General features: G+C 43.6%; 1 protein-coding gene across 1 annotated transcript in view; it reads left to right on the top strand.

The window, feature by feature from the left end:
* Positions 1-26,874, top strand: part of LYPD8 (LY6/PLAUR domain containing 8) — a 39,215-nt gene extending 12,341 nt beyond the window's left edge. The window contains exons 5-9 of the mRNA XM_039885591.1: positions 18,685-18,795; positions 19,104-19,253; positions 19,707-19,838; positions 21,539-21,657; positions 26,803-26,874. Coding sequence (XP_039741525.1) covers positions 18,685-18,795; positions 19,104-19,253; positions 19,707-19,838; positions 21,539-21,657; positions 26,803-26,874 — 584 coding nt within the window. The remainder of the gene's footprint in view (positions 1-18,684; positions 18,796-19,103; positions 19,254-19,706; positions 19,839-21,538; positions 21,658-26,802) is intronic.
* Positions 26,875-27,336: the final 462 nt, after the last annotated feature.

The raw sequence follows: 27,336 nt of genomic DNA, 5'->3' as shown, positions 1-27,336 counted from the left end.
TGTGTTTTTCTTAATCCTCCGTCAAGGCTTCCCCCGCCCCCCGCACCTCAGGTTAACCCTCTAGTTGTGCAGGTCATGGCAGTTCACAACCTGGGAAGTCCCCTGGTGGACCCTGCAACTGGTCTTGCAGGCAGAGGCAGTCACTCCAGGTTGGGAGGCAAAGTTTGAGAAGCAAGAGAGCTTACAGGGCCATCTTGGGTGGATGGCTGTCCCCCAGAGCCTTCAAGTTTACACAGAGGCCTTAAGGGTGCAGTCACCTAGTCATCCAGATGGTCTCAACACATCAGGGGCCCAAGATGTGCCCATGAAACAGCTCACACTGTGGGAACAGCAGGCGGAGGGGAGATGCCTCCTGTTGCATCTGGATTCAGAGTCCTCAGCCTTGGCTCTGCCTCTGGCTCTGCTCACAGCTCCAGGCTGAGGATTTTCCACCTGTCCCCTGCATGGGGGGTAGGTTGTCCAGTGTTTTGACATCACAGCCAGTTGCCACGGTGAATACCTCTGCACGCATGCATTCTCATGTTGCTGGAGGTCTGTCTTCTGGGTAGATTCCCAGAAGAGTCAAAGAAACGAAGTGAGCATGAGGTTTAGTTACGTTTGTCAAAATTTCCCCCACCCCCTTTTTAAAAATAGTTTTTATTGTGAAATATTTAAAGAAATCTAAAAAGTGCATTAAATAAACTTACAGTTTAATAAAAAAAAAAAAATTAAAAGCAAGCATTGGAGCCCAGATCAAGGAATAGTCGTTTTCAGTACCCCAGACTTTCTGAGTATCCTTTCTTGAGCACAATCCTCTGCCCCTGTAATATACCCATTACCCTGGTTTTTCTGATAATTTCTTGCCTTTCTATTGTTACTGCATGTGCCTACATTAGTAAAAATTTTATTTCTGTTTTGCCTGTTTCTGAACTTCATGTAAATGAAGTTAGGCTCTGTATTTTCTTTCTCAATATTCTGAGATGTTTGTGCATTTTGTTGTATATATCATTTTTTATTGTATCAAATTCCATTTTACAAGTATATCATAGTTTATCCACTCTATTATTAGTAGACATTTTAGTTGTTTCTAGTTTTTGACTGTTAAAAATAGTCCATCTATAATCATTTTTATATATGCATCTGAGAACAGCCACATGCATTTGTCTAGGCTTGTGGTTCTCAGCTTGATCCTGAGTCCAACATTATAGCTTCAGTGGACACCTTTATAGAAATGCAGTTTTAGTCTTCACCTCAGACCTACTGAATCAGAAATTCTGGGGGTAGGGCACAGCGATATGTTTTAATAAGCACTCCAGGTGGTTTTGAGGTGTGCTAACATTTGACAATCTTTGCTGTAGGGTCTACAATTGCCAGTTATTTGGGATAAATACCTTAAACTTCAACAGATACCAGCATTGAATGCAATTTTCCATTGACTCTATAGCTTTGCTAGATTTAAAAATTTTGCCAATCTAATAAATGTTAATAATACTTCATTGTGTTTTAAATTTACGTATCCTTTAAAAAAGATTTCTATTAAAATATAGCTACCATACAATACTGTATTCATTTCAGTTGTACACCATAGTTTTTCAACATCTATGTACCTGAAGAAGTGATGACCATGATTAAGTTAGCAACCACCTCACACCATACAACACTATCACAATATTGTTAACTATATTCCCTATGTTGTGCACCAAATCCCTGTAACTCATTTGTTTACCTGGAAGTCTGAACCTCTTATTCCCTTTCACCTTTCCCCCCATTTTTCCTTTTTCAATTAAAGTTGATATTCAATATTATTTTATATTAGTTTCAGGCATACAGCATAGTGATTAGTTAGATATTTATATAATTTACGAAGTGATCCCTCTGACTAGTCTAGTAGTGGCTACTAGACTGTACTGACACTGTACGTAGTTATTACTATATTATCGATGATATTCCCTTTGCTTTACTTTACATACCCATAACTATTTTGTAACTACCAATTTGTATCTTTTAATCTCTTCATCTTTTTCATCCAGCCTGTCAACCTTTCCCGCATCTGGCCATCACCAGTTTGTTCTCTGTCTATGAGTCTGTTTCTGTTTTGTTTCTTTGTTTATTTTGTTCTTTAGATTTCACACCTAAGTAAAATTATATGGTATTTACCCTCTAGGTCCATTCCATGTTGTCACAAATGGTTAAATTTCATTCTTTTTTTGTGGCTGAGTAATATTCCATTGTATGTATGTAACACTTCTTTAACTAATCATCCATTGATGGACATTTAGGTTGTTTCCATAGTTTGGCTGTTGTAAATAATGTTCAATGAATGTAAACTCCCCTCTTGAAAGGCTGTGCTCACTAGCGTCCCTGCCAGCACTTCACGTGAGGGCCTGTTTCCCCACAGTCTTGCCAAAGAAAGTGTTGTTTTACATTTAAAATTAAATTTATTGTGCTAACATTCAAGAAATAAGAAAAATTTCAAATAAACAGCCTAACATTAACCGTAATGAACTGGAAACAGAAGAACAAAGGGAGCCCACAGTCTGTAGAAGGAAGGAAATAACAAATGTCAGAGTGGAAAGAAAGAAAACAGAATAAGGGAAGCATTTTATATTTTAATGTTTGCTACTCTGATAAGTAGGAAATGGTATTTCAGTGGTGGTTTAATTTACATTTCTCTAATTATGGGTTTTAAATATTTTTTCATATATTTAAAGGCTATGAAGATTTTATATAGATTTTACATATTTTGTCTGTTCATGTTTCTTTTCTATTTTTCTATCAAATTTCAATCTTTGTTCTTCAATTGTTTTTCACTTTAATAGGTCCAGAAACAAACGTTATAATCATATGAAGAGTGTCTTTCATTTCCAAATTTATAAAAATATAATACATATTTTATTTTATTTAATCTTCATAATATAATTGTTATAAATTAATAAAAATTTATATTTTTGAGAATTTGTGAGGATTAAATGAAATAGTACAGAACTGGTTACTAAGCTCCACACCTGACAGAGTACTAAAAAGTTAAATGTCGATAATGGTCATTTAATATTATTATAATATTGAATATTTCTAATACTCTTGTAACAGAAGTGAAACTTTGGAAAATGCAAAATAATTGTCTTTTTAACATCCCATATTATGTGAGTGAAGTAAATTTGCTTCTGTTTTTTTTGAAATACTGTGTTTTCCTAGTCAATTTTAAATGAAAATTGTATAGTTTTTCTATAACTCATTGTCCTACATAGGTATATGGATAAATCTTATATTCAAGAGATCTGCATTAATACATTTTAAAGAGTTAGCCATTTTAGCTAGTGGCATTGGGTACATTCACAATGTTGTGCAGCCCTCATCAATATCTAGTTCCAGAATAACTTCATCACCTCCCAAGGGAAACCCACACCCATTATGAATTCATTGCCCATTCCCTTCACACTTCAGCCCCTGGCAACCACCATTCTAGTTTTGTCTCTATGGATTTGCCTGTTCTGCATGTTTTATGTAAATGAACTCATTTAATATGTGGCCTTTGTATCTGATTTCTCTAATTTAGCATAATGTTCTCAGATCCATCCATGCTGCAGCATGTGTCAGTACCTCACTCTTTCTAGTGGTTGAATAATATTCCATTGTGTGTGAATGGACCACATTTTGTCTAGCCATTTATCTGCTAATGAATATTGGTTTTTCCTCACCTTTTGACTCTGGTGGCAGTGCTACTGTACACATTCGTGTTTATGTTTTTGTTCTAATTCTTGTTTTCAATTCTTTTAGATAGAGTGGAGTTTCTGGGTAGTATGGTAATTCTGTGTTTTCCACAGTTACCATGTCATTCTGCATTCTCACCAGCAACATATGAAATTCTAACATTCTCACCAACACTTGTTATTTTCCATTTTTTTCAATTATGGATATCCTAGTGGGTATGCAGAGTTTCTCATTGCTATTTTAATTTGCATTTACCTAATGATTAATGATGTTGAGCATTTTGTCATGTTCTTGTGGGCCATTTATATATATATTCTTTGGAGAAATGTCTATTCAAGTTCTTTGACTATTTTTAAATTGGGTTGTCTTTTTGTTATTAAATTGTAAAAATTCATTATTCTAGATAATTGACCCTTAACAGGTGTGTGTGATTTACAAATATTTTCTCTCATTCTGTGGATCATCTTTTCACTTTCTTGATTGTGTCCTTTGATGCACAAAAGTTTTTAACTGTGTTGAAGTCCAATTCTTTAACTCTTTCTTTTGTTGTTTATGTCTTTGGTGTCATACTTAAGAAACATTGCCGAATCCAAGGTCATGAAGATTTACTTCTATGTTTCTTCTTAAAGTTTTATAGTTTTAGCTCTTATATTTAGGTCTTTGATCCATGTTGAGTTAATTTTCATGTACAGTGTGAGGTAGAGGTCCAACTTTATTCTTTTGCAAACCATGTGTTGAAGAGACTATTCTTTTCCCTTGAAATAGTTTTGTTGAAAATCAAGTGACTGTAGATTTATTGGCGTATTTTTGGACTCAGTCTAACCCACTGATATATCTGTCTGTTCTTATGCCAGTGCCACATTGTTTTCTGAGTAGTAGTAACCAATAACTGTAGTTAGCTTGGAAATTGGGTGACGTGTGAGTCCTCCACCTTAGGTCTTTTTCTGAGATTGTTTTGGTTATTAAGTTCTCTTGCAATTCCAGATACATTTTAGGATCGGATCTTTCATTTTTGCAAAAAGGCTGTTGGTATTTTGATAGGGATTGCATCAAATCTGTAGATCACTTTGGGGAGTATTACTTTCTTAACAGTATTAAGTCTTTCAATTCATAAACATGGGATAAATTTTCATTATTTAGGCCTTATTTAATTTTTTTAGTGACATTTTATAGTTTTCAGTGCACAAGTCTTGTGCCTCCTTGCCTGAATTTATTTTTAAAATCTTAAACTTCTTGATGCTCTTGTAAATGGAATTGTTTTCTTATTTTTTGGTTTGTTTATTGCTAGTGCATCATAACAACAGATATTTGTGTGTTGATCTTGATTCCTGCAATTTTGCAGAATTCCTTTATTAACTCTAATATTTTCTTTTTTCTATCTGTGAATAAAAATTTTACTCTGAATAAATAATTTTACTTCTTCTTTTTCAATTTGGATGACTTTTATTTTTTTCTGTGTCTCTTAATTTTAAGAGTTTTCTATAACATGAGACTGTTGTTTGTGGTGTATGTTAAAAATGTTTTCTTCTTGCCAGTTATCCTTGGCTTTGTGTATTTTTTATTTTCAAAATTAATATTAATATAATATTATTTGAAAGTCTTATGTATTAACCTTTTAGTTTTGTTTCTTCTCTTCACATATTTGGAAGGCCAGGTACTCTGACATGTCTCATATTACCATGTAGGTCTGCGTTTAAGTTGATTTATTTTAGATTCTTAAACAACAATTTTAGTTTCCTAGTTGGAGATTTCTTCAATGAAAAGTAGAAAGTAGAACAGAAATGAACCACAAACTCTGAACAGGAGGCTGTAAAAATTATCATTTGTTCTGTTGGAGAAGTCAAAAACAGACTACTTTTATTATTTCTTTTAAAACAACATAACTTTTCAGAACTTACCTTTGTGCTTATAACATTTTACTTCTTTATCTATTCTTAGACATTGGATTGATTTTTCTTGTCTAATTGCATGAATTAATACTTCCAGTGTGATGTAGAAAAGATTTACCTGGAAACTATTTTAAGCATTTTTAGACCTAGGACTACTTAGTCTTTCTGGCAGAGGTTGAGATAGTAAACAGGTCACACTGTCAACTGCTCTTTTCCCTCTTCCCCACATTTTTGTTTTTAAAAAAAATCATCTGATTTGCTTGCTACAGAGCATTGTGGCAGGGTAGGGTAGGATGGTGGTTGGGTGAGAGGTTTTGTCCTGAGATTTGGGAATTTTTCTATTTTGGTTTTCAGTTCCTTTAAAGTTTTGACCTCTGCTTTTAAGTTATGCTGATGGCATGGTTTTGTGTAGATTTATTTATTTATTTATTTTTTGTTTTATATTGATTTAGGAAGATATATTGGGAGATGCATAAGTATGTTAAGGGAAGGGAAAGCTCCCAAGCTCATTCTATGAGGCCACCATTACCTTGATTCTAAAACCAGATGAAGACATTACAAGAAAGGAAAATTATAGACCGATATCTCTGATGCACATAGATGCAAAAATCCTCAACAAAATATTAGCAAACGAATTCAGCAATACATGAAAAATATCATACACCGTGATCCAGTGGGATTGATTCCTTGATTACAAGTTTGCTTCAATATTTGCAAGTCAATTAACATGATACATCACATTAACAAGTTGAAAAGTAAACATCATATGATCATAGCAATAGATGCAGAAAATGCATTTGACAAAATCCAGCATCCATTTATGTAAAAGCTCTCAGCAAAGTGAGATTAGAGAGAACACACCTCAGTATAGTAAAGGGCACATCTGACAAACCCATAGCTAACATTATACTTAACGGGGAAAAGCTAAAAGTATTTTCCTTAACATTGGGAACAAGACAAGGATGCCTACCTTCACTATTTCTATTCAATGTAGTATTGAAAGTCCTAGCTATGGCAATCAGACAAAAAAGAGAAATAAGAGGCATATGAATTGGAAAGGAAAAAGTAAAACTGTCATTATTTGCAGATGACATGATACTTTATATAGAGAACCCTAAAGATTCCACCAAAAAAAAAAAAAACTGCTAGAACTGATAAATAAATTCAATAACAGGATACAAAATTAATATTCAGAGATTGGTGGCATTTTTTATATACCAATGATGAACTATTAGAAAGAGAAATAAAGAAAACAATCCCATTTACAATTGCATCAAAAAAAAAATAAAATGCCTAGAAATAAATTTAACCTAGGAGGTAAAACTCCCTTGGAAAATTATAAGACATTGAAGAAAGAAATGGAAGAAAATACAAATAAATGGAAGCACCATGCTCATGGATATGAAGAATTAACATTGTTAAAATGCCCATACTACCCAAAGCAATCTATAGATTCACTGCAATTCCTAACAAAATACCAATAGCGTTTTACACAGAAATAGAACAAATAATTCTAAAATTTATACAAAACCTTTAAAGATCCCAAATAGCTATGGCAATCTTGAGAACGAAGAACAAAGTTGGTGGTATCACACTTCCTGATATCAAACTATACTACTAGGCTATAGTAATCAAAACAGCATGGTACTGGCATAAAAACAGACAGATGGATCAATGGAATGGAATAGAGTCCAGAAATTAATCTATACCTATATGGCCATTCAATCTATGACAAAGGAGGCAAGAATATATAATGGGATAAAGACAGTCTCTTCAATAAATGGCATTGGGAAAACTGAACAGGTACATGTAAAAAAATGAAACTAGACCATATTCTTACATTATGTACAAGAATAAACTCAAATAGGTTAAAGACTTAACTGTAAGTCCCGAAACAATAAAACTCTTAGAATAACACATAGGTAGCAACTCTCTGATATTGATCTTAGTAATTTTTTTCTGATATATGTCCTCAGACAAAGGAAACAAAAGAAAAAAATAAACATATGGGACTACTTCAAACTAAAGCTTTTGGGCAGCAAAGGAAACCATCAGCCCAATGAAAAGGCGACCTACTGAATAGGAGAAGACATTTGCCAATGGTATATTTGTTAAGAGGTTAATATCCAAAATTTATAAAGAACTCATGTAACTCAACACAAGAACAACAAACAATCCAGTTAAAAATGGGCAAAAGACCTGAATAGGCATCTCTCCAAAGAGGACATACAGATGACCAATACACGTATGAAAATATGCTCAAGGTCAGTAATCATCAGAGAAATGCAAATTAAAACCACAATAAGATGTGGAGAAAAGGAAGCCCTTGTGCAGTACTGTTTGCAAGCTTATAAATTGGTATAGCCTCTGTGGAAAACAGTGTGGAGGTTCCTCAAAAAATTAATGATAGAACTACCATATGACCCAGGAATCCTCCTTCTGAGTATCTACTCCCCAAATTTGAAATCGTTTATCTATAAAAATATATGCACCCTGATATTCATTGCAGCATTATTCATTAAGGCTAGGACAAGTAAATGATCAAAGTGTCCTTTGATAGATAATTGGATAAAGAAGAGGTGGTACATATATACAATGGAATATTACTCAACCATAAGAAAAATGAAATCTTACCATCTGCAACAACATGGATGGACCTAGAGGGAATTATGCTAAGTGAAGTAAGTCAGACAGAGAAAGACAAATATCATATGTTTTCACTTATACGTCGAATCTGAGGACAAAATAAATAAACAAATGAAATGAAAATAGACTCATAGTAACAGAGGATAAACTGATAGCTGCCAGATAGGATGGTGGTTGGAGGCTGGGTGAAAAAAGTGAAGGGATGAAGAAGTACATATTGGCAGCCACAAAATTATCACAGGGATGTGAAGTATAGAGTAGGGAATATAGTCAATAATTTTGTAATACCAACAGAAAACAGCACACACTACATGATGTCATTTATATGACGTTCAAAAACAGGCCAATCTATCTAATCCAGTGGTTCTCAACAGTGACAATGGAGCCTGCAGGAGACCTTTGGCACAAATGTCTGGAGACATTTTGGGTTATCACAACTGAGAGTGTTGCTATGTATAGTGCCAGGTGGGGAACTAGACTAATCGGGGGATCAGTTTGTAAACTATATAAATGTCTAACCACTATGCTGCACACCTGAAACTAATATAAAATGATATTGAATGTCAACTCTAAGCGGAAAATAAAAATAAAAAAATCAGTGTTATCAAGTTGTGCTTTGCATACAGTAAAATGAGGTACAGAATTCAATGAGTACTGATGAGTATGCTACTGTCTGGTGACATGGCAAGCATGGTGTGCATTTGTTTTTAATGGCCCAGAGGATTTCTTCGTGCTTCTTCCAGTGAGCACCCACCTAGACAATGCTGAGCTCTCTGATGCTATAGATTGATGACGCTGTAGATAGGCACTGTCGGCCTTTGGGGCCAGATATGTCTCTGTGGCGGGGGCTGTCCTGCTGTCTTCTGGCTCTAGGAGTTTCAGCAGCAGCCCTGACCTCTTCCAAGTAGATGCCAGCAGCACTCTCTTCTGTGACAACCCAAAACATCTCCAGACATGTGCGCCAAATGTCCACCGGGGACTCAGTCACTCCTTGTTGAGAACCACCGGATTGGATGGATTGATCTCTTCTTGGACTTAATGTAAGCGATGTCATGTAGTGTGACCTGTTTTGTGTTGGTATGTTTTCAAGATTCATCCCAGTGCTACATGTGTAAGAGGCTCATTCATTCCATCCAACATGGACATACCACCATTTGTTTATGAGATATTGTTTCTTCCTTTTGATCAATAGTCAACATGCTTTTGGAGGGTTCTACCTCCGACTTCCTTTGGAACACCTCTATTGGACATGACATTTTATAATAAGTGTCTGCTAATGTGAGCATTCTGTTTCTCTCTAGGAAACCCTGCTGTTCCACCCTTTCTGAGCCACCGGCCTTGTCACCTGGTTGTTAGCACATGCTCAGGGTCATTGTCTAGGGAACACTGATTGCTCAGTGACTCACCTCACCACACATAATTGTCTAGGGAACACTGATTGCTCAGTGACTCACCTCACCACCTATTCTTGTAGCTGCTTAGCTGTCCTTCCTGGTGGGAGAGGGTCCGGGCCAAAGCCCCAGCCCTGCTCCCATTCTCATCGGATGGGAGTTCTGAGCTACAGCTGGGGTGGATGAGGAGTGTGGGCAGCAGCAGGGATGGGTGCCCTTCCTGTCCCTCTTCCTGCAAAATCTGTATTCCTTCTCTACCCAAAATGCAGAGGGGCAAGGGAGATCAAAAAAGAGTTGTTTACATGCTGATTATACCTCAGTAAAGGTGGAAACGAAGAGAAAGATATGTCCATGACAGGCAGTAACATATAAGCCTATTGATGGTGCTTGGACAGGGCTGAGGGCTGCCCAGCATGAGATTGTCAAGGGGGTTATGGTGTGGGGCCACTATCCAGAAGGGGAGGAGGGCAAGGGAGTTCCTGGGAGAGGGGAACTTGTGTTTAAGTGCTGTGCTCAGAGACATGATGGGGGTGTCCAGGTCAGAGAGCCCTCAAAGGCCCTAGAAATTTCGGCCTTATAACTGCGAGGCTGGTGGATGAAGTTCCCTGGGGATATACAAAGCAGTCAGTTTCTAAATGGCTAAAAATTTACTTGTTTGGACTATTTTTAAAATAATTACAACTTGAGTTCACTGATGGCAGGCTTTTGAACTGAGAGTCGCAGCCTGCTGGGAAAAAAATACCACCTTGGGGCCCACTCATAGGGCACCTTTGGCTCATCTGTGTCATGCACACCCAATGCTCGGGTGCTCTCATCTAGCGCCTTGCCTTCCCCTGCCCTCCCCTGCCCCAGGGACTTGCCAGGGACTTGCCAGGGGAGTCCCTGGGACAGGGGAGGGCAGGGGAAGGCAAGGCGCTAGATGAGAGCACCTGAGCGTTGGGTGTGAAACAGCTTTTACTTTCTAAAATCATGGATTGTTCAAAACCATTTTTAAAAATAAATTGCTTTATTCAGATTACCTAAAACTTCTTTTAAGCTTTTTTAAAAAAAATGAGTATTGAACATTAGAAGACAAAAGTAACTACCTTAAACTCTCTTATTAGATAATCACTTCTGAAATTTTGATATATTTCTTTACCATCTCTTCTACTTATTTTCAAATCAGTGGACATCAATTTTATAGAGTTCGTATCCTGATTTCCTAATGTCCCGTGAGTGTTGCTGCAGGCTGATAGCATCTGCTCGGGTCATGTTGATTCCGCACGGGGCTGTGGTTCACCCATCGCCCCTGCTGGCCGGGCCTGTGGGCTGGCCTAACTGACCATAATGGGGTGCTTCCCAGAGTGGCCTCCAGACGGCCTGGGCTTGGCCTGCTGGGAACAGCCGTCTCCCTTGCCCACAGCAGGTCCTCAGCTCCTGGCTAGTAGTCAGGCACACAGCTCTGTTTTCCAAGACCTATCACCCCGCTGGGACCTTTGTATCACATGAACCATGTGCTCAGTGGTGCTCTGGGGACTCAGGCATGGGGACTTCTGCCTGAGCTAGGTGCTCTCAGCTACTGTATCATGGGACCTTGCCCAGATGTCCTGCCACCTTTACTGTCAAGGATTGTACATTCTCCAACCATGCCTGTGGCTTCCCTTCTGTGAAACCTTCTCCCTCAGGGTCTTGGACTGGGAAGTGCAGTTCTGAGATAAACGGTTGTGCAAGAGCTTTCTCTGCACAGGAGAGAGACCCCAGGGGAATAATTTAGCTAGACTGTGGAAAACCTTTCAAGGCTTTTCAATTCTAGGTTGCTGGCTGTTCAGTTTCTGGTCTCAGCAGGTTCTGAGCCTGTAACGGGCAGTGAGCATCGCCTCCAGGCGAGCATGGCCGGGCCCCATTACTGCCCCAGGTTTCCGTTCTGCTCAAATCTTGGCCCTCCATCCTATTTCCCCTCCATTTCACACACTCACATGTCCTTCTCGTTGTCTGCTTTTCCATGTACTGTTTCCACCCACAGACTCTTGAATTCTAACGTGCTGGTTTCTGATCCAAATGTTGTAAACTTGCAGCTCTTTTACTCCCTGTACCCCAGGTTTTCAGCCTTCTTAAGTTTTGGTTTTAATATTTAAGTATATATTCAAGATAGACAAATTAGGTTTTATTAACAAAACATGTCAAACCTGATTTGTAAGTCTTTACAGATAGCTTCAGATGAAGCTAGAAAACAAGGTCTGTTCAAGGAACAGGGTTGCCCTGCTTCTCGCATTCATCATGAGCCTGCAGTCAGTCAGAGGTCTGTCACCGTGCACGCGGCCCATTTCCAGCACAGGCGCCCGCACTGCCTCCTTTCCTGCCATGTTTCAGTTCTTCTTTTACCTCAGTTCTAGGCCTCAGCACTATCTTTTAAAGTGAATGCTATTATTTATTTACACTTTTTATTGTAGCAAAACCATTTTAAAGTGTATAATTCAGTGACATTCGGTGTGTTTGCAGTGTTGTGCAACCACCACCCCACCCTCTGTGGAGGTTTTCCATCACTTCAAACAAAAACTCTGTCACCACTAAAAGAATCGATTGTTTCCTTTGTGTGACTTCACCCACTCGTGTGCATTTGCGACACTGAGTATTTATCTCCTTGTAAAATACATCATCAATCACAGAGCTGCTGGACATGGCTTCGGTGTTCATCTGCTTGTTTCTTTTCCAGCTTTCTTCCACTGTCAAATACAGCTAGCCTTTGTTTTAAAATACACGCGACATTGTAACTTATTTCGTTTTGAAAATAGATTGCTCAAACAGGAAAGCCTTTATAATTATCTCCAAAAGGGGCTGTGGCTCCTGCTGCGGTTTCAAAACGGTCTTTCCCATCAGCTCTTGTGACAGTTCTGCAGCACAGCTGGCAAATGAAGCAAGATGCACTGCCCGCTCTGGCAGCAGGTTGGCAGATCTTTTGTTTTAAACTTCTCCAGAGAAGACACAAAACTATGTTTTGCTGCCCATCACAAAACTCAGTGTACAGTGGGCCTGATGCAAGACAGGGCAAATTTCCCCAAGTGACAGGGAGACCAAGCCCTGTACCGAGAGAAGAGGGTCCTTTGGCGGAGAGTGAAGAAAGAATTCAACACACACGTCAAAGTTAGAGTCAAAAGGAAAGTTTATTAGAAAAAGGGGAACATCCCACAGAGTATGGTCTCCTTTTAGAGGTAGAGAGTGTGAGAGGGACAGTGCAAGAGACAGAGTAAAGGCACTGAGAGGGACCCTGAGAGTTCAGGGAATTCAATTTATATGTCATTCTGTAGTTCCCATTTCCTTTGATGTGGACATACAGTGAGGAAGGGGAAGAGTATGTAAGTGAAAAGGTAATATGTAGCGTGAAAGGCCTGCTGGCAGTTCCCAGCCTTTAATCCATAGGTTCCCCATGGTTTTAGCCATAGGGAATGACTCTTAGTTGCTCTTTCCCCTTCACAGGTGTGGGGAATGGGCTGTTAGCAATCCCAGCAGAAATCTTCCTTTGTTCTGCAAGTGTCCTCCTGGCCTGGCTGCAGGGCTGATTAGCATATTGCAGTCTCTGATTGTGGCTTGATTAACATTTTTAATTCTCTTGCCTCCCCCCAACATTACTGGCAGCCACCATTCTACTCTTTGTTTTTATGAGTTCTGCTATTTTCTATTCCACATGTAAATTAGATCATACATATGTGTCTTTCTCTGACTTAGCTCACTTAGCATGATACCCTCGTGGTCCATCCATGTTGCCACAAATGGCAGGGTTTCCTTCTTTGTCACGGCTGAGTAATATATACATAATACCTCATCTTCAATATACATTTACCTATTGATGGGCACTTAGGTTGCTTCCATGTCTCGGCTATTGTGAATAACGCTGCAGTAAACATGGGGGTGCAGATATCTCTTTGAGGTAATGATTTCGTTTCCTTCAGATAAACACTCAGAAGTGGAATTGCTGGATCATATAGTAGTTGTATTTATAATTTTTTTTAGGAATCTTCAAGCTGTTTTCCATTGTGGCTGCATGAATTTGCAATCCCACCAACAGTGCATGAGGGTCTTCTTTTCTCCACATTCTTGTCAACACTTGTTGTTTGTTGATTTATTGATGATGTCATTCTAACAATGGATGTCTAATTTGCATTTCTATGATGATTAGTGATGTTGAGCCTCTTCATATGTCTATTGGCCATCTGTATGTCCTCATAGGAGAAATGTCTATTTAGATGGCCAATAGATATATGAAAAGATGTTCAGTGTCACTAATCTTCAGAGAAATGCAAATTAAAACCCTTCCTGTGTCTACTTGGGCACTTTTATCACCAAAGGAGCAGAGGGCACCTTGCAAGTCCAGCGAGTTGGGAGAAGAAAAAGCCAGAGGAGGAGGAAGGAATAGGGGCTGGTGGGTAGGGGGGTGGGTTGTGGGAAGGTGTGTGAAGGCTGAGCCTGAGATTACTCAGCCGGTTATAGATTAACCACATCCTATAGATTTTTAAATGGCCTTCTGGAAATTCTTGCCACATCTACAAGAAAAATGATCTGTAAATAGATAGGACTAGTGATCCGGTAATTCCTTCCCTCTTGTAGCCCCCACCTGAAACTCCCCCTCCCTATCCTGAGGAAAGAGGTTCACGCAGAACTTTAGACAAAGGAAATCACATATCCCTTCCAATGGACACTGCAGAGGTATATAAGCTATAAGAAATCTAACGAGGGCGAGCTCATGCTTTGGTGCAGTTAAAGCCTCACGCGCTCCGCTGGCATTAAATTCTCCTTCCTCTAACAAAGTTGTCTGAACGTCCGATTTCCTCTGTCGGGTGTCGCTTCCTGAAACAGGTGACTGGAAGTTAAGGGTAGCAGCCATTTGTCCTTCATCTCTGTGCCCACACCACCTCCATTCTGTCCAATCAAGTACAGCTGTCATTGAGGGGCTCAGGGCTGGATGCAGGGTGATTCTCCAGGGGGTCACGCCCCGTAGCAAATGAGGCTCTGGGACACCGTACACTGAAGGGGGCCAGGGAGGAAGAAGGCGAGGAGATGCTAGGGGTCCTATGTCTTCTGGTCACACCCAGTGCTCCTGGGCAGTGAGGTGTGACCAGAAGACATAGGACGTTTGCTTCCTCCTGAATCTGCCCGTCCTGCTGAAACAACGCCCACTCACCCTGCACTACACATCTTGGGCCTGAGTCTCTGAACCCTGATCGGGGGCTGGGTGCTGGCTACTCACTGAACCCAAAGGATGGAGTTGGGCCCAGGCAAAGACAGAGGGTCTCCCCTCCTGGTCAGTGGCTCTGACTGGCTGCGCCCCACCCCTCCGATCCCCCCTCCACCTCCCTCTGGCTCTCCCTCAAGGTCCACTGTCCACTAAGGCCTGGTCACAGTGCCCACTGGCTTCCTGAGGCTCTGTGTGAGCACAGGCACCTTATCACTCAGACTCCCCAGGACACAGGCAGGGCCACGGCAGGGCTGCTGCCTTCTCTGGAAGGGCTGGTGGGACAGGCCTCTGTAGCCTGGCATCGAGCCGGCTTGGGGTGGAGTCTTTGATTCCTGACAAAGGCATCTAGCTTGGAAGCAAAAGCTCTGTAAGAAACGCTGTCTGACCTTAGAGAGTAAGAGGATGAACACGGAGGTGCCACTGGGAACTGCTGTCAGAGCACAGGCAGACCACTGTCCCCACATAGAGGAGACCCCAGAAGTGGGGTCAGACCTTATCCTCACTTCACAACAAGAAACTGAGGGCTGAGGAGGTGGGCGAGTGGCTCCCAGGGGTATGTGCTGAGTGCCCCTACCCCCATGAGCGGCAAGGAGGGAAGGAAGAGGGGCCTTGCAGAATGATGCGTGGGAGCTGGGCTGATGGCAGGCGCGATTCCCCACATTAGGCCTCCACCTGGGACCTGGTATAGACTAGGTCCTTTCTGGTCTCAAGAATGAGCATAGCTGGCCTGAGAGTGGGGTCTCTGCAAGTTGCAGCGTCCGTGGATGATTGAAGCCCAGGGGTGAATGGGGGCACAACTTAGAGACAGTGAACACTCTGGTCACTCCCATACTTCAGATGTCCCTTCCACCAGGAGCCACAGCCAGAAGGCTCTGCAAGGACCTGACCTGAGAAGGAAGCTGCACAGACTGGCTTGTCTTGGGCCCTCAGTGCTCTGTTCTCCATAGGGGTGAGGAATGGCTGTGGTCCCACCAGCGATGATAAGAACCTCTCGTTGCACTAGAACTTACCTCATTACCCGAGCCAGGCCTGCATGTCAAGCCAGGCCGCCCCACAAGCCACATAGGGTGGGCGACCAGAGTCAGTAATGACAATAGGTACCTGGATTTAACCAGCAACTGTCCTGACCAACAGTACACTGCGAGTCTGGCCTCCTGGCCTCACACCTTCTCATCTGCAGCCACCGCGGAGGGCCCGGAGTTCATGGGCAAGTTGCACTTAGAAAAGGAAAGCCTGATTGACTGAAGAGATGAGGGACCCAGAAAATGAGAGCCCTCGCTGTGGGTCTGGGGACAGAGCTGTGCTTTATAAGGGACACTGCCTTCCCTATTTCAGGAAGAGGGTGGCAGCTCTGCCTTGACAGGGGACCCAGGTGGGCTGATGGGGCCTATGCATCCTTCTCATAAAACACCAAGCCACTTCACATACAAGCACACTGGAACACAATCATCAAACTCTTACCACACCTGGAGAGCAGTAGGCCAAGCTCTGGCGGAGACTGACAGGATGTCATATGGAGGTCACTGATGAGGGCAAAGTGACTCTGTGTCTGCAAGTGTCATGTGATGGAAACCTTGGTAGTTTCTCAGGGTGGTGGTTTTGCTGCAGTTTGTGGACTTTATTTATGGAAGGAAAGGCTAAATTTCAGTTACAGAAGAGTGATAAAAGAAGCAATTTTTTTCTATCCAAGCCTGACAGGACATGTGGTGCACCTTGCAGCCCCAGAGTCCAATCCCCGCAGCCACCTGTTGGTTGCATCTTGGGCTGAGATGCCAGAGGGAAAGCAAAGCTCGTACTCGGCTTATGATTTGGCTGCCAGACACTCAGTTCATTTTGATGTGTACACAGTGTTCCTCGTTTGGTCAAATGTGAACAGATGCCCATTTGTCCTCGTGTGCTGCTGATGCCATCAGAGCAAAGTCCACTGTGATGGGCGTTTCACAGGGCCCTATGTAGTAGGCAGCACTACCTCTCTGTATAGGCCAGAAAGCCGAGGCCGCAGACCCTGGGACCCTTAGCCCATCCAGAGCAGCCTGTCTAACTCCAAGGCCACTGTCACTGTGTTCAGTCAAGCTGTCTTCAGGCAGGCTCACTCTTCCCTCTATTTAAAGAAAGCAGAACAAGCTTTTTATCTGTTATCTTGAGATTGTGACAGTGCTAGGCAGTAGAGGCTTGGAAAGAGTTCGGAGGTGGTGCTTGGACAGTTATATATTTTTCTGTCTCTGACTTCGTTTGGCTCACAGTAATTATGTAAACAGACCTGGTATCCACAGTGTGAAACAGACTTTGTCATTTCCTGAAAACAGGCCTTCAGGAAGGAAAAGGTGGGAGGCCCCAACCTCTCCCTGGTCCTCACACTGTGATGCTCAGGCTTTACTCAGAGTCCAGAGGGCACGCGTGAAGGTAGGTGAGCATGGGTTGTGGGATTCCCCAGCACAAGTAGTTGGGCTTCTTGCCTAAAGTGGCAGAATCTAAATGGCTTTTGGGAAGGAACATGGATGACGAGAGGTTAGGCAAGTGCCAGGATCTGTCCAGCAAATTCCGGCTGTCCTTTTGTTAGAGAAGCCGTGGTCCATGGTTGGCAACCCTACCAGGCCTGGAAGGTGTCTTCTACTCATAGCCTCAGAGGGCGTGGCAGAGCCTCCAACTTTGTTCAAGATTAACTCCTGCGTCCCCTGATGTTCCTGTGTCCCCTGATGTTCCTGTTGACTTTGTTTAAATGACGAGAACCTGTTCTCACTTCCTGTTATCATGCCACATCTTTGCAGGGGTTCCAAGCAAGGTCCTGCTGACCTCTGGCCCGTCCTGAGCCCTGACCACTGGCCGTTGGCACCCTGGCATCTGAGGTGCCTGGGCGGCCCACTGCTCCTCATCTGCAGGCCTGGACCTTCTCTCCCTCTGGCTCTTAACATGTGGGGGGCTCTGTCCTGTGAGGTTCTGCCCTGCCAGCTGCAGACCTGTGATGTCCTGGCATTTCCAGAGTGTAACCAAGATTTCAATGCCTGGGCCGAGGGAAATGTGAATGCTTGCATTTTAACTGTTTTCTTTCATTTAAAACAAAGTTTATGCGCTAAAAATAGATTAGGAAGAAAACAGAGGGAGAAATGGGTGAGGGAAAGAGGGGTGAGGGTGACTCTAAAGAGAGGCAAGAGGGTCCCCAGAACCTGGCTCTGGGGTGGGGTAATAAGAGATTGGCTCTAGACAGCTGGGCACTGACGTTCACTGCATGCCAGGCACTTGCATGGAACCCCAATCCCTGCAGAACCACGAGAGTGAGCTGTTAGCCTTATCTCTGAAGATCATGAGATGGGGCCCAAAGGCTGGGGTCCATCCTCACTGTGTTTCCTTGTTCCCCAACTGCTCTCTGCTGGCCCTGACCTTCTGCTCTCACTAGGCCTCTGTAGGGCCACCATGCCACCCTCCTTAGCTCCGAAGGGCCTCCTCGCTGCCTGCGTGCTCGCTGCCTTGGCTTTCAGCTCTGTGGGTAAGAACAACCACATGGCCCCTTCCTTCCAAAGGCTGGAAGGGTAAGATAGACCGCACAGCAGACGAATGTCCACTTATGGGAGGCAGGTCCAGCTCCAAGAGCTGCGGTGGGTGCTGCAGGGTTGGGGCCCCTGGTCAGCATCTGGGCCTGTGCTGGGTGGGTGGTGGGTCGGCACAGGGTCAGGGCCTATGGCCCCCCCGCCCCACTCCGCAAGAGGGACTGGAGACTGAATGGGCACATTCCACATCACAGGGAGCAGTTTCATGGCACCTGGACTTCCAAGAGTGTTTGGCTATTGGAAACATCAGCTATGATTCTTGAGAGTTTCATTCCTGAATTACTTTTTGAGCAGTTTTTATTTCCTTTCCACAGAGAGTTATAAATGCACAAGGTGTGCTCTCAATACATGTCATTTTAGCACACAGATGGGATGTGAGACCTCTCAAAGCTGCTTCAGCTACAGACAAGAATTATTTTGGACAGGTATGCTGCCAGGTCCAGCAGGGCTGTCACACTGCAGGGGACCGCGCCACTTCCCTGTGCTCCTCGAGTCAACTAGTTTCCTGCGTAGCATCCTGAGGACCCGTTCTACCCAGCCCCTTCCCCCCACCCAGAGTGCTGATGCCCCAATTGTAACAAACGCTGGCTATCCACCCTCCGTTGGTCCGTCCGTGGACAACGCGGAAACACGAGTGGACACATGGACGGGAGGCACGGAACCCTCCCAGTGGCCGCCGGCGTGGGTCGCTGCTTGTGGCTCCAACCAACGTTCTCTGGGTTGTTCCATGCAGGGCAGCCCTTGGTGTTTGTAGAAGAGAAAGGCTGTGCAGAACACCAGTGTGTCCCGCTGAACTTCTCAGCCACACTGGGGACCAATATGATGTTCGCGTATGGCCACCAATGCTGCGGCTCTGAGCTGTGTAACACCGGGGACTTCCAAGGTGAGCTAGAGTTTCCGCCCCTCCTGACCGAGCTGCCGCCTCTGCCTCTTGAGAGGCTGCCTGTCACCTGGCTGCTTTGAGACTGACCTTGCTGCTGGGGACCCTCCCTGCTGGGGACCCTCCCTGCCAGCGGACGGCACAACCTTGCCTTGCCGGGGACTGAGTGGCTGCTGGGTGCCAGTCTGCAGGTTCAGACTGTCCTTCTTTACCCATGCAACCCCCTTCCCTAAGTACCTGCTGGATCAGAGCCCCTTTTCTCGGCAGTCTAAGCGGCTGTCCAGGGCGGGGATAATCCCTCCCCTGTTCCCCGCCACTGCATCTGCTTAGTTAATGCCTCTCCACTCCCTGTCCACGTTGCCACCCTCCTTGTAAAGTTTTGATAATTGGGAGGTGGGAGTTAATAATACTCTTGGTTCCTTATTCTCCTTAAGATGTTTTTCCCTCTGCACTCAGTGCCTCAGAAGTCCTCAGTCCTCAACGGCGTACAGTGCCCTGCCTGCTACGCGGAGAACAACGGTCACTGTGAAGCAGTTCTCCTCAACTGCACCGGTGCTGAGACTAGGTGTGTCCATGTGGAAGGCACAGGTATGCACACTTCCAAGCCTTTCTTGTTTAGCTTCTTAAACGGTGCAGTGTGCTGGCTATCTATTGCTGTGACAAACTCAGCAGCTTAAAACAACAGCGTTAATTACTTTACATGTCCATCCGCTGAGGGTCAGGAATCTGGGAGCCGCTTAGCTGGCTGATTCTGGCCCACAGTTGCGCATGAAGTTGCAGTATAGCTATCAGCAGAGGCTGTGGTCATTTGGACAGACGACCTGCTTTCGAGACCACTGGTGTGTTCGCTGGCTTGGTCCCTCTCTACCTGGGTCACTCCATAGGTGTCTTCATGGCACATCACCTGGCTTTCTGGAGAGCAAGTAGTTGGGGGAAGGGGAGCCAGACAGGGGAACAGAGAGAGACAGAGACAGAGAGAAAGAGATGGGGGTGGGGGAGAGAAGGGGGCAGAAAATATAGTTTTAGTAATTTAATCTCAGAAATGTCATATCATCACGTCTGCTGTATCCTGTTGGTTGCCCTGACATACATGGGAGGGACTACACAGGGGTATGGGTGCCAGGAAGTGGGTACCACAGGGGCCACCTTGGAGGTTGACCACCATGTGCATCAAGGGGTGATACAGGGCCAAGTGCTGATTATTCCCCCAAGGTTTGGAGGGAGACCTGTGTTAGGGAGGAGAGTGGAGGAGAGGAGAGCACAACTGCTTCCCATCGCAGAGTAGAAGACTTGGGCACATGGGACCTTGGCTCATTGGCAACCAAGAGGGAAACACCTCAGTTCTGATTTTCATCATTGCTGCCATTACTGCTATTTCCAAAACCACATGGTTAAGCTCTTAATTTGTGCAGGTGTCGTTCTAAAATCTGTAAAGGTGTTGCCACTTTCCTGAGTAAGTGAGAGGTGTGTGTCTGTGATAGGGACATGTGCATCATCTGACAGAAAGTAGGAGTGTGACCACAGCACTGGGCTGCAGAGCCAGTGGGTACCATCGGTCCGTTTGCGATCAACATGTAAAAAGTTTCATGTAGTTAGTCGTGTTAAGTCACTGATTAAATGTTGGTAGAGAAAGTTTGATGGGAATGAAGGCAGATTGCATCTTGTCTTTTTGAGACTTTTGGAGGGCTGTCAGGTGAATGGCCAAGGTGAGTGGAGACAAATGAGGAGCAGGGGGCGTCACCAAGGTTCAGAAGAGGCAGGGATATGGAGGGTGGTCTGTCCACTCCGACTTGACTTGCCGTGGGAAGTACAGGTGTGCAGTGAGATGCCATGTGCTGAACTCGCATCGGACTTGCAGCCTGGGGAGGAGGGACCTGATACCAGGGGGACCTGCATTGCTTCCCTCTGGAAGCACGGGTGGGACAGAGAACCGGAGCCACTGGGCATTTAGCTGAGTGCATAAATTCTGACCTCTAGCCTTCTTCCTGCTGTCAATCATCTCTCCTTGAGTCAGGAGCCAGGGCCCCCAGTCCCAACCATGCATCTGACACAGTAGGACCCTTTGGGATCCCTCCTAAGCTGAAGAGTAACTGGGGCCAGAGAGAAACAAGGCTTGGTTCCTGGACAGGGCTGAAGCTGCAGTGATTGTTTCTCTGGAAGAAGATAGGACTTAGGAATTCCGGGCCCCCAGGAACTCTTGTCCCCCAAGGGAGGCAGGCGGGGCAGGATGCTATGAGTGGGAGACAGGATGAGAAGGAAGACTCACCCTTGGATCTCTGTCTTGGCAGATGGTGGTAGAGTAGACATTTTCGCCAAGGGTTGTGCGACTGAAACTGCCTGCAACTTGAAGAACTTGAATGTGTTGAATGGCACAATAATCCACACCCACTGTGTGAACGCACGTGGGGTGAGCCTCCCTCTGCTATCTGTCGCCTCCTCACTCCTGACTGCTCTCATCCTGCTCAAGGTCTTACTTTGATTGTTTAGGCCCTGCCAAGCCCATCCCATGGGCTACACACCTGGAACCTGGTGTCCTCAGATGGCTCCCTCCCAGCGCTCCCCAGATATTGCAGAATTAAAGAACTGATACTTCCTTAAGCATGTGTGTGATTACTTTAGATAAACAAACAAACAAACAAACAAACAAACAAAAAACCACCTATTCTTCTAATGGGTTCTTTCATCACCCCAAGAAGCACATCTGAGAGGAAGTCTGAGACAGCATCTGTGACAATTGTTGTGAACCCACCTTTGGCACTCATCCCATATCCTCACATATCCCCCAAACATATGTCTTTCCTGATATCCTCAATTTCCTGTCCTAACCCTTAACTGCCCTCCATCAAGGAAAATGCTTTTGAATAACAATTCAAAGATCACAGTCTGTGAAGTCCTACGTACAATCAGATCTCTCTCACCTGGGAATCACAACAGGTACTGAGGGTGAATGGGCTAGGAATGAAGGACACAGGCAGCAGTGACCTGTGAGGTTCATTCTCAGCGGCTAAAGAATAGGAGGTGGATGCAGAGAAGCCCAGAGGGCTCTCCTCACATAGGGCTTGGGACCATGGGTGTGTGTGGAGCCACCCTTCTTGTGATGCCAGGAAGAGTATCCAGGGTACAGGCTGTGTGAGGCCCTTGTGATGCCCACTCTACAACCTAGAGCCCCACAATTTTCTGGATGTATTCCCTGCAGGCGATATTGCACAAAAGAGAAGGATGCCCCACTGTGGTGGTTGCAGCTAGAAGGAAAGCGGTCCACTGTCTGCACCATGCAGCACCCAATGCACTGAGGCTCCTGGGCTAATTGCCCACTTGGACCACCGAGCAGCAGGCTGCTGCCCTCAGTCCTGCCTCTGCTTTTGCCTCCCAGGCTTCCTAGGAAGCTGTGTGTGAGGGGTTATCTGCCCAGACCAGTAACACATTTTATGCCCCTTCCCATCCTGTGCTCAGCACAGTGATGTATGAGACCATGAAAAACACAAGCCCCTCTGTTAGTGATAAGGAGCTCACACACAGATAACAATGACAGGAGCTTGTAACTGCAGAGGATTCTGGGTGCAGAGTAGTGGGACAGCTCAGGGAGCAGGGAAGGGAGCACACAGTTGGTGTTGGCACATGAAGGAGGTAAACTGAAACAGGGCTTGAGGGAGGAGCCCATACCTAAGTACCTCTGAGAATGGCTAACGGGCAAAGTCCCCAGGGAGGCAGTGAATTAAACTGGAGTCACATGAGAATCTTTTATAAGGAAAGCCCTGGGGAAATAATAGAGAGGCCTATGCTGATTGGGCTCCTGAAGAGGTTTCGGCAGCTCTCGTGGGGAGTTTCCCTGTCATCTCCACGTAGTCTCACAGATGGGAAAGCTGGCAGCAGGGCGGCCACCATCCAGATGGTCTGGCTGTACACAGGTGCCTCGCTGACTGTCAACCCATCACCACATTCTAGGAGTATTAAGTAGTCAGCCAGAGTGGCTGTAACAGAGAACAAAGTGACACAGATTGGGGACTTTAACGAGAAAACATTATTTTCTCATAGTCCTGGAGACTGGAAGTCTGAGATCAGGGCTGGCTTCTTCTGAGGCCTCTCTCCTTGGCGTGTAGATGCCACCTTCTCCCTGTGTCACCACATGGTCGTCTCTGTGTGTGTGTCTGCTCTAGACTCTTTGTGTGCCCCGAAATTCATATGTCAAAGCCTAACCCCCAAGGCAGTGACATGAGGAGGTGGGGCCTTTGAAGAACGGAGCCTCATACTGGGACTGGTGTCTTTGCATAGAGGTCCCGAAGGGCTCCCCGCCCCTCTTGCCATGTGAGGACACAGCGAGAAGATGACGCCCAGGGACCAGGAAGCAAACCCTCAGCAGACAGTCTCCTGGCACCTGGGTCTTGGACGTGCAGCCTCTAGACTGTGAGAGAGGGATGTCTGACACGTATAAGGTGCCCCGGGTTTGGTATCCTGTCCATGCCCTACTGTCCTCTCCTTAGAAGAATGCCAATCACATGCATGAGCGCCCTGGTGACCTCATCTGAAAAGGCTCTTACTCCACATACAGTGACATCTGTGGTCCTGGGGTCAGGACTTCAACATATGAATTTGGGAGACATAATCCAACCTACGAGAAAGAGTTAGGGAGTGAGTGAGTATGTGTGTCGTGGAACGTTCGGCTCTGTACCACTGCAGAGTCGCCAGCACAATGCCAGCTCCCAGCACCATGCTCCACAGACACAGCAGTCATTCTTCCTTCTCACCTTTCCCGTGTCTTCTCATTTTTTCCCACCCCATTTCCTTTCATTCCTCAGCTAATTAGTAATCTCTCCCTGCACTTTCTGTTCTGGAATAAGCACTGTAGGTACCCGAGGGAACCCTGTGGCCCTGGGTGTGGCATACAGTGGACAACCATGTCCTGGGGGTAAGGACATAGGGTGACACCAGACTGCAGCCACTAAGAACAGGCTTGTCCTCCCCGCCATCTTGGCTCCCATGGTCTGAAAGAGGAGGGGCCAGCTGCTTTCTCCATCCTCTTCTACAAGATGCTGAGTAGATTTAGAGCCAGGTGGGCTTGACAGATGCATGTCACAGGCTGCAGCCCAGGTGGAGAGATGTGCAGTAGCTTGGGTAGAACAGGTGACCCACCCACAGCAGACACTGACATCAAATGGAGAGCAGAAAGGCAATGCCAGCAAGGCATGGGCTCCTCAGGCTGCTGAGTGGGAAGGGGATGTTCTCTCCAGGGGACTTAGGCTGCCTCTGAAGACAAAGCCGCAGGACAAAGAACTGGCTTGCTCCAAAGAAAAACGTGTCCTTGGTTTGACACTGGTATTTCAGTCACTCCCACTGTCCTAAGAGGCCAGGAGACACTGATCAGCACATAGAAGAAAAAGCAAATTAAATTAGCTGCAGAAAAATGATTTATGAGTACAAAATGCAAATGTGCTACCTCTTCATTTGAAAATAAAGGATTATCCATCTTTTAAAGAAATTTTGAAAATTCAACATGATAAACAAAAATGGTATTATCTATTTGAGTTCTAGCATGTTTCTCACATTCTGTAAATGGAGATAATGTGGACAGAGAAATAGTATACACTTTTTTTAACTTTTATTTTTCAATTAGAGTTGACATTCAATATTATTTTGTTAGCTTCAGGAGTATAGCATAGTGGTTAGACATTTATATAATTTACCAAGTGATCCTCCAATTAGTCTAGTACCAACCTGTCACCATACACAATTATTACAATATTATTGACTATATTTCCTATGCCATAATTCTCATCCCTGTGACTCATTTTGTGACTGCCAATTTGTACTTCTTAATCCCTTTATCTTTTTCACACAGTCCTCCAACCTCCCTCTCATCTGGCAACCATCAGAATGCTCCGTGTATTGACCACTCTGTTTTCATTTTGTGTGTTCATTAATTTTGTTCTTTAGATTCCTCATATAAGTGAAATCATATCGTATGTATCTTTGTCTGGCTTATTTCACTTAGCATAATACCCTTTAGTTTCATTCATATTGTTGCAAATGGTAAGATTTCATTTTTTATGGCTGAGTAATATTCCATTGTATATATGTACCACTTCTTTATCTGATCATCTATTGATGGGCACTTAAGTTTCTTCTATATCTTGGTTGCTGTAAATAGCACTGCAGTGAACATAGGGGTGCATAGATCTTTCTGAATTAGTATTTTGGATTTCTTTTGGATAAATATCCAGAGTGGAATTGCTAGATCATAAGGTATGTCTATTTTTAATTTTTTTGAGGAACCTCCACACTGTTTTCCATAGGCCGCATCATTTTACAATCCCACCAACAGTACACGAGGGTTCCCTTATCTCCACATTCTTGCCAACACTTGTTTGTTTATTTATTGATAATAGCAATTCTGACAGGTGTGAGGTGATATTTCATTGTGGTTTCAATTTGCATTTCTTTGATGATTAGTGATGTTGAGCATCTTTTTCATATGTCTATTGGTCATCTGTATGTCCTCATTGAAGAAAAGCCTATTCAGGTTCTCTGCCTATTTTTTAATTGAATTTTTTTTTTTGGTATTGAGTTGTATGAGTTCTTTATAAATTTTTAAATATTAACCCCTTATCAGAAGTGTCATTGGCAACTGTTTTCTCTCATTCAGTAGTTTGTCTTTTCATTTTGCTGATGGTTTCCTTTGCTGTGCAAAACCTTTTTAGTTTAATGTAGTTCTATTTTTTTTCTATGTTTCCCTTTCCTGAGGAGAAACATGAGAAAAAAAGATTACTAGGAGTAATGTCAGAGAGTTTACTGCCTATGTTTTCTTCTAGGCATTTTATGGTTTTGGGTCTTACATTTAAGTCTTTAATCATTTGAGTTTATTCTTGTATATGGTGTAAGAAGGTGGCCTAGTTTCATTTTTTTTGCATGTATCTGTCCAGTTTTCCCAACACCATTTATTGAAGAGACTGTCTTTACCCCATTGTATATTCTTGCCTCCTTTGTCATAGATTAAATGGCCATATAGGCGTGGATTTATTTCTGGGCTCTCTATTCCATTCCACTGATTTATGAGTCTGTTTTTATGCCAATACCATGCTGTTTTGATTACTGTAGACTTGTAGTATATTTTGATATAGATAGTATGATACCTCCAACTTTATTCTTTCTCAAGATTGTGTGGCTATTCATGGTCTTTTATGGTTTCATATAAAATTTAGAATTATTTGTTCTAGTGCTGTGAAAAATGCCATTGGAATTTTGATAGGAGTTGCAGTGAATCTATAGATTACTTTGGGTAGTATGGGCATTTTAACAATGTTAATTCTTCCTATCCATATATCCATGGTATATACTTCCATTTATTTTTATCTTCTTCAGTTTCTCTCTTCAATGCCTTATAATTTTCTGAGTATAGGTCTTTTACCTCTTTGGTTAAATTTATTCCTTGGTATTTTATTTTTTGATGCAGTTGTAAATGAGATTGTTTTGTTAATTTCTCTTTCTGACAGTTCATCATTGGTGATAAAAAATACAACCAATTTCTGAATATTAATTTTGTATCATTGTAACTCAGGAGCCCCAGTCCTGGAACTTGCACTTGGGTTTGGATATTCCAGAAAAACCACCAGGAAGACCAGAGGGGTGAGAAATGCTGTTTATTACTCACGAGGCAGGGAAGCTTCAGCAGTGGCTGGTTGGAGCTTCCGGAAGAGGCTGCTCCTGACCAAGTACAAGCAGAATTCTTTATGCCCGCAAACAGAGGGAGGGGTTATGCCATTGTGGGAGTAGCCCCCTCCTCAGAAGGATGGGAGCCCAAAATGTGCTTCTTGGTTACAGGAGCAGATAACATCCCTGGGAGCAGGCACTGACGAAAACTCTCTGTGCACTGCCTTTCTTGGCTGCTGGCTGGGCTGCTGTCTTCTGAGTATGTGGAGGGGCTGTGTTCTGAGTTAACCATGCACCCATGTTACTTAACTGAATTCATTTATTGGTTCTAACGTTTTTTTTTTTTTTGGTGGAATTTTTAGGGTTCTGTATATATAGTATCCTGTCATCTGCAAATAATGACAGTTTTACTTCTTTCAAAATTGGATGCATTTTATTTCTC

The sequence above is a fragment of the Pteropus medius genome, unplaced genomic scaffold (assembly GCF_902729225.1).
Source record: "Pteropus medius unplaced genomic scaffold, Ma_sr-lr_union100, whole genome shotgun sequence".
NCBI lineage: Eukaryota > Metazoa > Chordata > Mammalia > Chiroptera > Pteropodidae > Pteropus > Pteropus medius.
This window is presented reverse-complemented; position numbering and strand designations above follow the sequence as displayed.